We start from the raw sequence: 15,800 nt of genomic DNA, 5'->3' as shown, positions 1-15,800 counted from the left end.
AACTGTCAGGCACCAATCCAGAAAGTATACCCAGAGCTTATTTACAGGAACAGTCCTTTACCTTGCATCTTTTTTTTTTTACAAAATAGCCTCCACCAGATTGGCTTCTTCCAACTTGGAGAAGAAGCAGGAAATTCAGCCATATTGGCTGCATTCCCTAAAGAGCTCCACATTCAAAACACAACAGCTCCTTCAATCTTCTAGCAAGACAACCACTTTTAAGCTTTCCAGAGGACTGAAATCTTTTTCGATTGGCCAGCAAAGGAATAGTTTTAGCCGATGAAAGGGAGTCCATGCCAATCACAATGAGTAATGCAGAGGAAAGTTGATCTGAACCAAGCATCTGTGATGACTGGAACCATTGGAGGAGACTGGATATTGACCATTTGTACCTCTCAAGAGCAGGCAGTAGAGACATTTCACCAATTTGCGAAACATTTAAAGAAACAAGGAATTCATAACCAGGCTGTGAGGCACTAGAGTCAGACAAAGACAAATTTCCACATTCACTTGCTAGTAAATGCATTTCTGACAAAGGGCTTTGGCCTGGCTTCAAAATGGAGTCTGAAACAACTTGCCCAAACTTCAAATATCAATTAAAGAAAATGATACAGTACAAGGTATTTCTGTAACCTAAAGCTCACCGTTTGACAGGGCCGGAAATGCACGCCACTACAGATTGGTGTTTGCTTCAGATCATGATAATGCAAATTTGTAAACGTGATCCTGACAGATATAAGAACACAGCTTTTCAAGGAAGAAATTAGAGCATCAAATTATGGCGAAAGGGCTTTTGGAACTGGATAAATTGCTCTCTGCTTCCAGAACGGCAAATAACAAGAGAGCCATCATTTTTAACAGGAGCCCTCCCCCTTTTGTGTGTGTTCAAAATGGTCAGGTAATTCAAGTAACCTGGATCCATTGCGCTGACCCACCAGAATTCACTCTGCTTTAGGAACCTCCTTTAAAGGCAAAACTAGTTTTGGGTTTGTCCCAGGAAATTTTATTTAGGTATGCAAAACTTGTTTTTGTGGAAATCTGACTTTTGGTTCAGTTAATCATGTGCTTGGACACAGTCCCAAAATATTGTAGTACAATTTGACTCTTCTTAGCAGACTGTGTGAACAGGCAGATTGCCAGGTGGGCTGCAGATTCCCCCCCCCACACTCCAAATCTCTGGGCCTTTTCCAGGTTATTTGTGATGCCAGGCCAACTGTTTAGCTATTCCTTTCGAATTAGTACAGACATAATTTATTCCTTGTGAGCTGTTAAGAAGAATATTTTCTGCTTTCATATCTGAAAATCCATGGAAGCTGCCCCTATCCATGAAAATCCATGGAAGCTGCCCCATGGAAATGCTTTCTGGGTTCCTTTTAAATTAATATCCCCCCACACACACCTAAAGTTTTCTTTTGTGGGCAGGAGGGAGTTAAGGCTGTGAACCATCAAGCGGACTCCGTGTTTTCAGTCCCAAGTAGGAAGAAGGATTTTAAAAGATTCTGTCCTGATTTCCTTGCTTTGAAAGGAGACCTGATTAACAATGGAAACTTTTCATTCAGGTGCTGTTGGGTTGGAATGGTGAGGGAAATAGAAGAGCTGGCCCCTACAATGGACTTGCAGCCTTGTGCATAAATAGTTGAGTGCCTGCTGTGACAAACAGGAGGCCCTCTGGCAGTGCTCCCTCTAAGCTGTGGAGTCTTGTGAGCAGAGATTCTATTTTGTGAGCTACTGGCATTAAAGTTGTGAGCGAGCAATTTGGCTACTGTATACATTCAGGTTAGCTCAATTGCTCCAACCTTAGATGCTCACAAGGCATTTTTTTTGCTGGCTGTTTTAACTTTTGTGACACTTCTTTAAAGGGTTGGATCCTGTAATCTGGTCAGCCTGTGCAAGTCTCTGCTGTTGCAAGAGGGAGGAGGAGGGAGCTCAGCCGCTTCCTCCTCTTCACTGCAGCCATCCCTGTTGCATAGCATTTTCTCCATGATCATTCCCCACCCACTATCCCATGGCATCGCATTTTCTTCATTTACAGATGGTTGATGGAGGCAGGCCCGTAGCTGCGGGGGGGCATTTGGGGGCAGTGTTCCCTCTAAGCTGAGTTAGTGTGAACTAGCTCACAATTTTTGAGCCTCCGGCTCACACATTTTAGTCTCAGCTCAGGAAGGATGGCTCCAGAGCAGTGTTCCCTCTAAGCTGTGGAGTCTTGTGAGCAAAAATTCTACTTTGTGGCCTTAAAGTTGTGAGCAAGCAATTCGGCCACTGCATAAATTAGTTTGCTCTGGAGCCATCCTTCCTGAGCGAAGACAAAAATGTGTGAGCTTGGAGGCTAAAAACCGTGTGAGCTAGCTCACACTAACTCAGCTTAAAGGGAACACTGCCCTCTGGTCCCTGAAGATGAAACAGCCAATCATCTGTTAGTACCTGAGCCTATTTGAATGGTGCCTTTAACATCCAATCACTTTTTAGAGAGCTGATTGAAGTGTGTGTGTGAAAGAGAGAGAGAGATCTGACAATTCTGGCATGCCTCGACAGGAGAGCCAATGGACAGAGTGTAGCTCTGCCTCAGAAGGCACATAGGACTGAGGTCAACTCTACCTCAGGAAGAAGGGGGCAGAGCAACCATTTTGGGCTTGTCCCTGGTGATGAGCAGACCAGTAATGATATAGTCTTGAGGAGTGGGTAGACTGATATGGTTAGAACACTTGAATGTGAGACGGTCTGACCTCGTATTCAGGGCTGAGAAGGCCCTGAGTGATAACAGGCCATGTAACTATCACTTGGGGGCAATTAAGAGCTGAAAGTCTGTGAACTGAAAAGCGGAAGTGTATTTTAAACTTTATTAAGGCCATATCTAGTGAATCGGTGTCTTAGAGTATTCCTTGAAAGTGACTGCTGAAGTGTCCCTTTAAACTTCTGTAATACAAATAAACCATCTTTGTTATTCTTTTTAAACCTTGCCTCAGATCTCAGATTCTTATGTCTTACTATCCACTTTCATGCAACACAACTTAATTCACAGCAACAAAGCTTTTGTTTTATACTGTGAAGAAATGCATTTTTCCTTTGGAGGTTTGAAATGAGCAAAACCTTCGCTCTGAGTTTTTAAAGTCCCCCCCCTCTGAGCAGAGAACAGGAAGGGGTATAGCTCAGCCCACCTTCATATAAATGCTAATTGATTTAGCAGGAGAGATAATGGGTGGGTCAAGCTCTCCCCCTTCCCCAAGAAGGGAACAGATTTGGAGGAATTAACTACTAGAGAGACTTCAGGAAGGAAATTTCTGGAAACTTCAGAAAAAACTTACCTGACCCAGCCTGACTTGGTCCAGTGGGTGGGGAAAAGAGAGGTGATAAAAACTTATTGTAGCAAGAGGGTCTCTTTGGTGCAGAGTCCATCAGACAAGACAGAACTCTTAACTAAGGTCTGAAGGAGGCAGCCATTAAATCATGTGCTCATCTGAGGAGCTGAAGGAAACTTCAAGGTGATGGTAATTCTGTAGAGATCTATTCCTTGAAAGTAATTCTGTAGAGATCTATTCCTAAGATAAAGGAGCCTGTCTTATATTTTAACGTCTGATAGGGCATGCATAGAGAGAGGGACAGAGGATTGCGTTTTTATCTATTTTGTTTGCATCGCTTGCTCAGTCTGGTGCTGTGCTAAAAGAATGCTTGTGAACATTTTCTTTTTAATACACACTTCATAGCTTTGGGTGCTGGTAGTGGTTCTCTGTACTACATAGACCTCCACCATCTTGGACACACTATTTTAAAAGGGGCACCAGGGGGAAGGCAGGCAGTTGGCAACAGGCTATTCCTTCTGGGGGAGCACAAGTTTGTAAATTGTCTCTGTGGTAAACCAGGCACTGGGCAGCAGGACACACAGAGGCAGGGCTTCAGATTTTGGAAGGGAAGCTGGGAGTCCTGACTCTCTGAGTGGGCAATTCCTTACAAAGGTCAGGTGGTGGTGGTGGGTTACCCAAGGGAGGAGGAGAAGGAGAATTAGAAGAGTTAGTTTTTATACCCCTCCTTTCACTACATGAAGGAGTCTCAAGGCAGCTTACCGTCACCTTCCTTTCCTCTCCCCACAACAGACACCCTGTGAGGTAGGTGGGGCTAAGAGAGCTCTGAGAGAACTATGACTGACCGAAGGTCACCCAGCTGGCTTTATGTGGAGGAGTGGGAAATCAAACCCAGTTCTCCAGATTAAAGTCTGCCACTCTTAACCACTACACCACACAAGCTCTCAGAGAAAGAAAAGCCTTTCCAGGTGTTGGGAAAACCTTGGAGGGCATGGTGGAATAGGGCCTGCAGGCCAGAGCAAGCCCATTCTGCCACATATGCACATTTAAAGAATCCTGATTTCTGGACCTCCTCCCAAATTAGGAGGCTGTGTACCTCCTCACTTCTGTCACACTACCCTTTCACTATCCTCTTTACTCATAGAGTTTCTCTTCCTTCCTTCCCTCAACCAGAGTGAGGACTCCTTCTTACAGCTGCTGTAGAGCTGTCTCCGGTGCTTTGGCCTGGGACCAGAAATGAAAGTAGAACTGGGCACACACAGCTGTTTTAGTACTGCCACATTGATGGCAGCAGCGTAATGGAAGCTGCTTGTGTATCCCTCATTTTTTACATGCTAATTAAGTCCCCATTAGAGATGTGAAGGCCCGGGAAAAAAACCGGAAAAATTTGGAGAAAAAAGGTTTTTTGTTTTGTGAAGAAAAATTGGAAAAATTGAAAAGAGAAAAGGGAAAAAAATGATTATGGAACGTTTTATTTTAACATGATGAATAAAATATTTTAAGACAAGGTGTTCAAATATTTTCCAAATCATTTCTAAAAAATATGTATGGTATCAGATTGATCTAATTTCTGTGCACTGAGGACAAGCAAGTCCTAGGTTACAAACTGAACTCTCCAGTGCAAGAACAAGATGCATTCTTCCTTTAGGAGCTTTTGGGTAGTCATCTTAAGGGGTAGCTCCATGTAGAGCACACTGAAATATTCAGTCTCAAGAGAGTTAGCAAGAAAACATGAATGACTTTCATGGCAGGCTTCAGGTGTCATTAACCAAAAGTTTCCTGACCAAGCTCTACCCTCTGTGTAACCAGATGAGAAAGGTAGCTTATCCTCTAATCATTAAATCACCAACATCAATCTATCACTGACAGAACAATTTTTTCACTTAAAATTATAATATAGTAAAGCCAGGGGAGAAAGGTGGTAAATGAGAAGGGGGGAAGGGGAGGGAGAAAGGGAGGGGGAGCAACAAGGAAATCGAGAAAAGGGGGGAAAGCAGCATCTTAGCCTTTGTTTCCCGGTATGCTGATTCATCTAAGGTCTTCGGGGGGGGGGGACACACCAATGTTTTCATGTTGTTTTTCATTCTGGGAAATTTCACGTGTCCACATAGGAGAAAATATAAGAGAGAAAAGTAAATAAATCTTTTCTTTCTGATGAGCCAACTGTCTGGCGAAGCTGAGTTTTTAAAATCCCTGCTACATGTCATAGCCTTCAAACTCTGCTGGAAGACTGCCAGTCTTTTCAATTACGATCACAGTTCTGGGAGTCCGAAAATATCCAAAATATCACAGTTCTGGGAGTCCAAAAGATTGCAAAGATTACTGAGTCCGGATTGATTTAGGGAAAAAAGGAAAAGAAAGAAAACAGTTGGAGTCGGCTGACCTTATCAGCAAAGAGCCCTCCTTATCTCAACAGCACTCAGGGTTTCCAGAACCCAGGTGGAACCTTGACTTATCAAAGCCCCTCCCATGGGTTCACCTGTCATTTGGGTCTCCCCTGTGGGAGAGAGGTAAGAATACAGAAGTAAATTCCCTCCTTTCCTGGCGTTGTTCGCCCCTCAAAGGACTGGAGCTTTTGAAGGTGCCCCTTATCAGGTCGCCATGTTCCCCGGAAGCCTGACCTTGTGTGGTTTTCAAGGCAAGAGAAAAACTGAGGTGGTTTGCCATTGCCTGCCCCTGCATAGCAACTCTAAACTTCCTCAGTGAGCTTCCGTGCAAGTACTAGCCAAGCCTGCTTAGCTACCGAGATCTGACAAGAGCATGCTGGCCTAGGCCGTCCAGGATAGAGCAATGCATTCATTAGCCGTAGATAATTTATTTTCTTTTATTCAAATATTTATACCCCACCTATCCTCTTGGCTCAAGAGATCACACACGACCACACCACAGTTTGAACCCACAGTCAGAAGTGAATTTGCAGACTGTGATCTGCTGTTAAGCACCGTTAGGAAAAGCGTGTGAAAACGTCCTGTTGTTAACTCAGGAAAAGTACAAGTACAAATATTGTGTTCACCATCGTTCTCTCTGGAACAGAAAGCAATGGGAATACCTGCACAAGAGGAAGGCGCGCATGCTAGTTGGGCCTATGCTTTGGCAGTTGGGCAACATGATGTCTGCAGATATTTTGGGACATTTCATACAGCAAATAACAGGGTAGGGGTTTGCAAAGGCTGCATTCAGCAGACCCCCATTTCTGCTGGTCCTCCAAAGTTGCCTGCCCACTCAGCTATATTTAGTTCTTTAGAATCTTATTTTTTGTACTCCCATCTGTTTTTACTCCTGCCAATTTCTGTGCAGCTGTATATATTTTTTTTGTGTATTGTGGCTACTTTCCCAGCGTATTGGCAATTGACGCACTAAAGGGGATTTTACAAATTCTCCAAAATATGAAATATTTTCCCACAGTAGCAACACCACATTAATGTCTCTCTGAAATCACATCTACTCACAGAATTAAACGGTGCACCTGCATGGGTATTACTGATTCACAGCACTCTGGCCCAGCAATGAATAACACGCTCCGGTTGCTTTGATTTGCAGCCCACATTTGCTTCTGGTAACTTTACAATTAGGAGCTTAAAAATGTGAAAATTGCAGCAAGTTTCTCCCTAAACACATAGGTAGAATTGTTTTGACTAGTATTTTATTTGGTGAACTGGGCTGCTGTGTGCAGTACCTCAAGAATTAGTGGCAATCCGAAACGTGTAGATGGGATAAAGTGATACCGCTTGGGGGGGAGGGAAACGACATAAATACTAGTTAATATACTAAGTACAGCAGAATCTTTCAGGACTATTTTCAAATGGTGGGAATGAGGAACACTGTGGGTATAATGGGAAGGTTGGGAGTTCCAGGGCTGGGGAGTGAGACAAAGGGGAGTTAATTTCTCTGTGAAACTTTGTTTATAGTTCTGTTCTTTTTCTGAATAACTCTGGTAATGTAATTGTGAGTCTCCAGAAGTGTGCCTGTGTGGGACAGTTTCTCTGCATAGTCATCCAAATCCATTTCAAGCAATCCGAACATAAATCTCACTGTTAAATGCACCGTGGCCTGTGTTGAGAATAAGCTTTGGTTCATACATTACAGAATCAAAATGTGAACCTGAATACTGTTTCAGGGACCACAGGCTAATCACTCTCAGCCTTACCTACCTCTCGGGATTGTTGTGAGAACAAAATGGAGGTGGGAAAGGTGATGCTGTAAGCCAGGTGATGCTTTTAAAGCGAGAGAAAATGGGGGTACAAATGTCTTAAATAAAGGTACTGTTTGGAAAGAGCACATAGCTGCTGGGTGAGCTGAAAAAGCAGCAGAAAGCCAGCCTTTTAAAGAGATCCTTTCTGTTTTCTGTGTCAGAGAAGAGGGGTGCTCTGATGAGTGTTGTGCTCCAAAGGGGAGACAGCATCAAGGGTTGACTTAAGGGTGGGAGACAAGAGGGCTGTTGGAAGGTGTCAGCAGCAGTGCGTCCTCTCAAGTTGACCCACCTTCTTAAATTGATCAGTCAGCTCTCACATCTTGATGGTATGGCAGACTGAATACTCCTTGAGCCCACCTCAGACAGGTATTGCATGGGTCATAGGGGAAATCTGCTCTCACATCTTGATGGTATGGCAGACTGGATACTCCTTGAGCCCACCTCAGACTGGTATTGCATGGGTCATAGGGGAAAACTTGGTTTTAACCATATCTAGGATGGGAATGTTCATCAACAACCATCTGACAAACGAGAGCTCTGTGGCAAAAGCTAGACTAGGTTTATTCTGGAACTGTACTCAGGAAGAAGGTAATAAAGTGATCCCCAGTATTGTGCTTATGGGTACCATGGCACTCACCAATGTGTTTCCTGGCACCCACTTATTTCTTCCTCAGGGAAATACCTTCCCCAAAGCAAAAAGGCAATCCTGGTCTTCTTCTATCACACTGGAGCAGGAGGTGCATCAGAGGGGCAGAGGAGTCTACTGGGAGCACTCGTTCAGAAACAGCTGTCTCCACTGAAGGAGGACACTTAATTAAGATCCTCCCAATATTTTGTGATTCCCCTCCCCGTGGTACCCTTTTATAGTGGTGCCTGGTGAAGGTTCTCAAAATTCCAGTAGGGTCCACAGGCTTGCCAAGGTTTGTAACAGCTGTCTTAATACATGAACAGAGTCTTGGATGTCTTAAAGCAGCAAATTAAACTATTTTTAATATAGAGAGCCAGCACGGTGTAGTGCTTAAGAGTGGCGGACCGTCATCTGGAGAACCGGGTTTGATTCCCCACTCCTCCATATGAAGTCTTTGGGTCACCTTGGGCCAGTCACAGTTCTCTCAGAATTCTCTCAGCCCTACCTGCCTCACAAATTGCCTGTTGTAGGGAGAGGAAGGGAATGCAATTGTAAGCCACTATGAGACTCCTTCAGGTAGAGAAAAGTGGGGTATAAAAACCTACTCGTCTTCTTCTTGAGAGTCAGTTTGGTGTAGTGGTTAAGTGCGTGGACTCTAATCTGGGAGAACCGGGTTTGATTCCCCACTCTTCCACTTGCACCTGGCTGGATGACCTTGGGCAAGCTGTAGTTCTGACAAGAGCTGTCCTTGAAAAAGAGCAGTTTCGGTCAGAGCTCTCTCAGCCCCACCTACCTCACAGGGTGTCTGTTGTGGGGAGGGGAAGGGAAAGGACTTTGTAAGCCGCTCTGAGACTCCCTTGGGCAGTGAAGGGCGGGGTATAAATTCAATCTCCTCCTCCTCCTCCTCTTCTTCATGTTGATGGCAAGAAATTGAATGGCTTGTGAATAGTGAATAACATAGAACATTGTATGAAATATCATTAGCTAAGATCATTCATTCTCTTCCCCTTCCTTTTTTTACTTCACTGAGAAGTTCATTATTTAGTCGATTCCTTCCTCACAGGAATTTCATTCATTGTTGTTGAGCATTTGTCTTCTGCTATTTTAATAAATGAATTTAAGCAGTTGGGCCATCTTATTGCATGACACTTACCAATTTTGCTCTCTTGTAGACTATAGAGTCTAACTGGCGATGTGGAAGGCATAACTTGCAAAGAATTCAGTGCCGATCTGAAAACAGCAAAGGGGTTTACTGCCTACAGTATGACGATGAGAAGATCATCAGTGGCCTTCGAGACAACTCCATTAAGGTAAAGGACTTTCTTGTCCCTCTACTTTGCCTGGAAGGCAAACCACCAATACTCACGCTGGCTTTGGGCTGGCTGCACTTTCCAAGGGATTTTCCTGTCTTGTTTTTCCTCTGAGGAGAATTCTCATCTGTCACTGTGTGGCAGCAGAACACTTGCAGCAGAGGAGCACTCACGGTCTTTCAAGGCACCTGGAATCCAAAATCCTGGCGGTTGAACCTGAGTTATTTTGTGCTCTTATCAGAATTTTGAAAACAAGTGATAGAGAAATTGATATAATTTAAAAGCTGTCATATACTGTTTATACTCCAAAAATATTGTGTATACTCCAAAAACCACATTTGCTTAATTTGTACCCTTCTAGTTGGGGGACAAAGCTAAAAAGGGGGAGATCGGGCCTAGGAGATGTTACAGAGCAGCAGTCATTTTGTTTCACATCAGTTTTACCCCTTCCCACCCAGTCAAGTTTCTTTCCCCCAGACAAGCACAGGTACGCATGTTCTTGCTCTTTTAAAAAGATTTAAGGTACAAAAACAAACAAAACAATGGGGTCAGTTCAGATGTTTAGGTTTGTTTTATCTAACCCATGCCATCACACTGACTGTGATTTGGGTGCAGTAAAGGATTTGAATGTCTCAAATTGGGATCTGAAGCCAGGATTCTATTGAGAGGTAGTAGACCTCTGAATAGGGATGGGCACAAACCAGGAAAGTAGAGGTTCATGATTCGTGGAGTCTCACGAACCACAAACCTTCTCAGTTAATGAACCAGTTTGTGCTTCCTGAAGTTCCCTCCCTCCTTTCTGCTGGCAGCGGCTCCCCAAGGACAGCAGAATGGGGGGGTGGGGATAGACTGTTCCTTTTAAATGGCTTGCATCTATTTCAACTAAACGGATGCAAGCCATTTCAGCAATCCCTTTCGCTCCCCTTTTCTAAGCAGGGGAGAGAGGGATCTCTGAAATAGCTTTGCAAGCGGCGAGTTCACCAAGTAAGAGGGATCACTGAAGTCCAAGCACCGAATTCACCAGCCGGGGTGGGTGGTGGGTGGGGAGCAAAACGAATTGCTGAAAAAGCTTGCTTCTATTTCAGCCTAAGCTGAAGGGTATGCAAGCCATTTCAAAATCACTTGGAGGATCATGGATAGGGATGGGCACAGTTTGCAAACCACAAACTGGCAATGTTCATCATAGGTTCATGTCAAGGTTTGTGCCCTTCTAGAGATGTAAAATTTCCAGAAATTTTGAGGCTCAGAAAAAAACCCAGTTTTTTCTGGTTTCTTTCGGGGGGAAATGGAAATTTTCGGGAAAATTGAAAAAATGCTACATTAGCACTTCTTTTTTCTTTTCCAGATTGAAAGTCATTCTGCTACTTTAGGAACATAAAATATGACTATGGATAATTTTACTTGGCATGAAATTATCACAACTAGCATATTAAAAATATAGTGTACACAAACAGTTATTACAAACAGAATTTAATTTTTAAATAATATTTATTTGTAATTGTAACAAATGGAGCAACAATCTCCTGAACTGTTTACTAGTTTATCTGGAACAGACAAAAAACCCTCCACAAAACAATTTTTAAAAATCCAGAAGTAACAGTTATTCATATTTTTAGATTAATCTGATACCATACATATTTTTTAGAAATGATTTGGAAAATATTTGAACACCTTGTCTTAAAGTATGTTATTCATCATGTTAAAATAAAACGTTCCATAATCATTTTTTTTCTTTTCTTTTTCTTCAATTTTTCGGGGGAAAACAAAAAAGGCTTCAGGAAAAAAAGTGGGGGGAAACTGGTCCCCCCCCCCCCGAATTTTTCCAGGCCTTCACATCACTATGCCCTTCCTCACGTTGTAAACCCAGTGCTAGGAGGCAACATCAAGGGAAGGCCCTGGCCTTTCTGCCCTGTTTGTTGGCCTCCCAGTGCAACTGGTGGGGCCACTGTGTAATACCGGATGCTGAACTAGATGGACCGGCCTGATCCAGCAGGGCCAGCCTTATGATCTGAAGCTGATTTATTAACCACAGTTAGTCTTAACCAGTGTTCCCTCTAAGCTGAGTTAGTGTGAGCTAGCTCACAGTTTTTTAGCCTCCAGCTCAGAGATTTTTGTCTTAGCTCAGGAAGGAGGGCTCCAGAGCAAACTAATTGATGCAGGAGCCAAATCGCTGGCTCACAACTTTAATGCCAGTAGCCCACAAAGTAGAACTTTTGCTCACTCGACCCCACAGCTTACAGGGAACATTGGTCTTAACTGTGGTTTCAGATAACATACAAACGTGGCGTCCTGGCTTAAGCCTGGTTTCTTTTCCTGCCACCACTTCATGTCTGCCCTCCCTTCAGAGATGCCCGGGAAGAGCAGCTCAGAAAGGACATGGCCCTTTGTGCCTTCTTCCTGCGGCATGCCAGCACCAGGCTTGTTCCCCACCTTCCACTCAGAATCTGCCTTGCAGTATCTGACAAAGGGAGCTCTGACTCTCAAAAAGCTTATACCTCAAAGGTCTTCTTGGTGCCTAAGGTGCTCCTGGACGTGAATCTAGCTCTTTTCTCCCAATAGACTTCTCACTCCACCCCAGAGAAGTTTCCCGGTGGGAGCTTTCCCTCTCTTGTTTTTCAGTGGTAAGTGAATTGGTGATGAAAGGCTCTGCTATCAGTCGGGTGCTACATGGCAGGAAGGATAGCAGAAGGATGGGGGAAGTGAGGCATCAAGGGATGACACCGCAGTCAGGATTTGCACCGATTAGGCAGGATTCGCTTGACCCTCTGCAGACTAATTCCTGATTTCAGCAAATAGCCACCGTTGAAATAAGCCATGGTCCTGCATGACATCTCAACCGACCCAGTGAAGCCAACTCTCCTGGAAGAAGGGACTTGAGGGGCTCATAGCTTCATTGGCTGAGAGAAAGAAATTGACTCTGCATTTAACTCACTCACCCGGGACTTGTGTTTGGCAGGTTTGGGACAAAACAGGACTGGAATGTTTGAAAGTATTAACAGGGCACACTGGCTCTGTTCTCTGCCTGCAGTACGATGAAAGAGTCATTGTAACTGGATCTTCGGATTCCACTGTGAGGTAAGTGGTTGAGTCGCTTCAGGTTTGGGAAGAAGCAGGCTGAGGCAGTTGAGATGCCCATAAAAAAGATTATCTGGGTAGTGGTGGCTGATACCCAGTTGGGTATGGAGCAGAGGTCCATCAGTGGCTATTAGCCACAAGGTATAGATAGGGACTCTGGGGAAGTGATACTCTGTCATCTTGGTGCTTGGGGGGGGGGGTCAACAGTGGGATGGCTTCTAATGTCCTGGCCCCACTGGTGGACCTCCTGATGGCACTGGTATTTCTGGCCACTGTGTGATACAGAGTGTTGGACTGGATGGGCCTTTGGCCTGATCCAACACTGGCATCTCTTATGTTCTTATGGTCGTGGCAGTCAGTGGTAGTTGGAGCCAGAGACAACGGTAGGTGGAGCCAGTAGTTCTGGTTTTGTTCAGTTATGTCCGATTTTGTGCAGTGATACGAAAAACATTTCAGCACAGCAGTACAGTTCCTTAACATTTATCTGATCCCTATCAAAGTGCCAGCCTCATGCAACCCTCCCCTCTTGCGACCATTGGGAACAAAAGTAGGCATGCCTAATGCAGGGAAGAAATCTTGCCGTGTGCCTCCCACTGTTCAGCACACTAATCAGAAGAGTAAGGTTTGTAGGACAAAGGAGAAAATGAGTACTGTTGCGTGTCTCAATCTGATCCAAAACTTTCCAGGCCCATAGCTCAAGAACACATTCTACATGCTGTGAAGTAACGCGCAGCAAGGAAGCCTGTGGCCACGTGGAGAAGGCAGAAGGCATTAACTCACGACTGGGTAACCGACTGCCTACAGCCAGCCCCAACCGGATGAAGGGGTTCTGGTCCCAGAAAGGAGGCTTTCAAGAGCCTCACCCCCTTTGCCTTTCAGGAGTTAACATTTTTCAGATACTCTGTTAACAAAATTATTGAGGGCATGTGGTCAGCACTTTTAATTTATCACTAATGGTGTAATTCTTTGCATATTTAATCAGATACAAGTCCTTGTAATATTCAGTAGGATTCCCTCTCAAGTAAACTTGTATAGGATTGTAGACTGAAGAAAGTTTGGTGTTCCCTAGGCAAGAAAAACAAGGCTTTGGGGGGGGGGGGTGTTTTCCAGCTTTCAATTCAAGAACTGAGTTACTGAAGCAGTGAGTTTCCATCACCTTTCAACTTCTTAGAGCCTAGGAAGAGGCTGGAACAGAATTCCCCACACACACACACACACTGAGAGACGGAGCTGTCGCAGCATCAAGATTTCATTGTGAGATGCATGCCTGAATCCTGTTCTCCAGGCTTGCCCCTTACTCACAACAACAAAAGTCTCTACAGGTGGTGAGGGGGATGTCCAGAGTGAAACAGATAAGTGTTTTTAAAAAAAAATCACCTGGGATCCTGATTCTGAAAGTGTATGTGTGTGTGGTTTAAAGAGGCAGACAAGACAGTACACTAGTTAAGTTAGGCTTTGGTAGCCATAAAATTTCTCCTTCAGATACTATCACTGGTTGGGCATTATTTTCTTTTCCTCTCTCTTCCCTTGGGGGGGAAGAAGGTTAACAGGCCTTGTTAATAACCGGTCAGGGCTCAGAGGGGAGCCATAAGGTCAGCTAGTGGACTGATGCAGGTGGACTGGTTTAAAGGGGGAGGGGGAAGCCCTCTGTCTCTCTAGGACAAGGCTTGCTTGCCTTTGCCGTGGCATTAAACAAGACAGAATGGCCCTGTTGCCGGAAGTCTGCCACCCCTTGGACATCTGGGAAGGACAGTAAGAAGGCAGACAGGAGAGTGCTGGGGAGCTACGTTGGTGGGGCACTGCCCCCTTTGCCTTAATGGACCAGCCTCCGCTGTATGTAGGTGAAGAGAAAGAAGAGTTTTGAATCTAGAACGGCATTTTCTCTAACCTCTGTCCAAGTAGGACGCCTTCTGCCTCGGTCTGCTAAGTACCAACTTTTTTTGCTAAACTTGCGTTTAGTTAGTTTCTCTTTCTTTATTTTGTAGTAAGCATTTTTCTTTCGGTGTTTATTCTTTATTTTCGTTCCCCTCCCGCTGGCCTATGGCCCCGCGGTGGGGTTGTTTCAAACGGTGTAGGACTTGCGGCCTTAAAATATCCCCCACCGACGGGCACTCGCTTTGCCTCGTTTGTTTAGGGGAGTCGCACTGTGTCTCTAAGTGCAGACATTGCCGAAAGTTTTCGAACCAGACGAGAAAAAACAGAGCAGCTCGTCTACACTTGGCCCTGATGGAGAAGGCATTATCTCCACAGTCCTCTTCGCCGTTAGACACGTCCGGGCACGCCTCGATGTCTACCTTGGCTGCGGACACTTGTCCTCCCGTTCCGGGATCATCGACGTCGACGGTCGCAATCGATGCTTCGGCACCGAAAAGATCGACGCCGATAAAGGACCACCCCGTACCTTCCAAGATCCGGAAGCAGGGCAAAGACTCACAGCAGTCGAAGAAACCTAAAACGGACAAACCCAAAGTCCATAAGGTTTCAGCTAGTCAGGGTCGAGATCCCACGCAAGAACCTCACCCGATCGGTTCGGATCTCGACATCGACCTTACTCAACAGACAAATCAGTCGCAATCTGATATGTCGAGCCGTCAATCCTCTCATGCCTCCCCAGAACGTGGAGTCGAGGATCGGCACCGACCAACATCTCCTCCCTTGACTTGGGATGAGAGGCAATGGCATTATTTGTACGGGAATCGATACCCATACCCTTGGGCACTCCCGATACCACCCCCACCTGAATGGGATCGTCAGTCGGTGTCATCCCGCATTTCGCGCTTTCAAGATCGACCATCGGTATCGAAGCAGTCGATACCGACGCATCCACCAGACCCGGTTGTGCCCCCGATTAACACACCGGCACCGTCTCAACCTGAATTACTCGAATCATCTCCAGAACCATCCAATGTATCCTCCGATTCAGATGGCCTTTCTGAACATATCGAGGACGGAGATGCACAGCCCACCTCGCAAGATGTGGAAGCGGATTTACCTATTTCTCCATCAGAGGATGTTAAGTCTTATGGAGATTTTATTCAACGCATGGCATTAGATCTATCTATGACTCCTACTCTCGTTGCCAGTTTTGTGGATGATAACGTTTTTGACATTATGCACTCTAACACTTCGCCCTCCGTGGCTCTACCAATGACAAAAGTTCTCTTGCAAACCACCAAGGACTTTTGGACTCGTCCGGCTTCCATTAATGTCTCTAATAAACGTCTGGACCACATGTATAAGATCCAGGAATCAGGGGCTGAGTTTTTATATACACATCCTAAGCCCAATTCTTTGGGCGT

The 15,800-nt window shown here is 44.9% G+C and overlaps 1 protein-coding gene across 2 annotated transcripts in view; it reads left to right on the top strand.

The window, feature by feature from the left end:
- FBXW11 (F-box and WD repeat domain containing 11) overlaps positions 1 to 15,800 on the top strand; it is a 137,888-nt gene that overhangs the window by 105,180 nt on the left and 16,908 nt on the right. For both annotated transcript variants that reach the window (XM_015406931.1, XM_015406930.1), the window contains 2 exons: positions 9,289 to 9,426; positions 12,383 to 12,501. In XM_015406931.1, the coding sequence (XP_015262417.1) occupies positions 9,289 to 9,426; positions 12,383 to 12,501 (257 nt within the window). The remainder of the gene's footprint in view (positions 1 to 9,288; positions 9,427 to 12,382; positions 12,502 to 15,800) is intronic.

The sequence above is a fragment of the Gekko japonicus genome, unplaced genomic scaffold (assembly GCF_001447785.1).
Source record: "Gekko japonicus isolate JY-2015 unplaced genomic scaffold, Gekko_japonicus_V1.1 scaffold1350, whole genome shotgun sequence".
Taxonomy (NCBI): Eukaryota; Metazoa; Chordata; class Lepidosauria; order Squamata; family Gekkonidae; genus Gekko; species Gekko japonicus.
The sequence above is the reverse complement of the archived record's forward strand: the minus strand, read 5'-3'. Positions and strand labels throughout refer to the sequence as shown.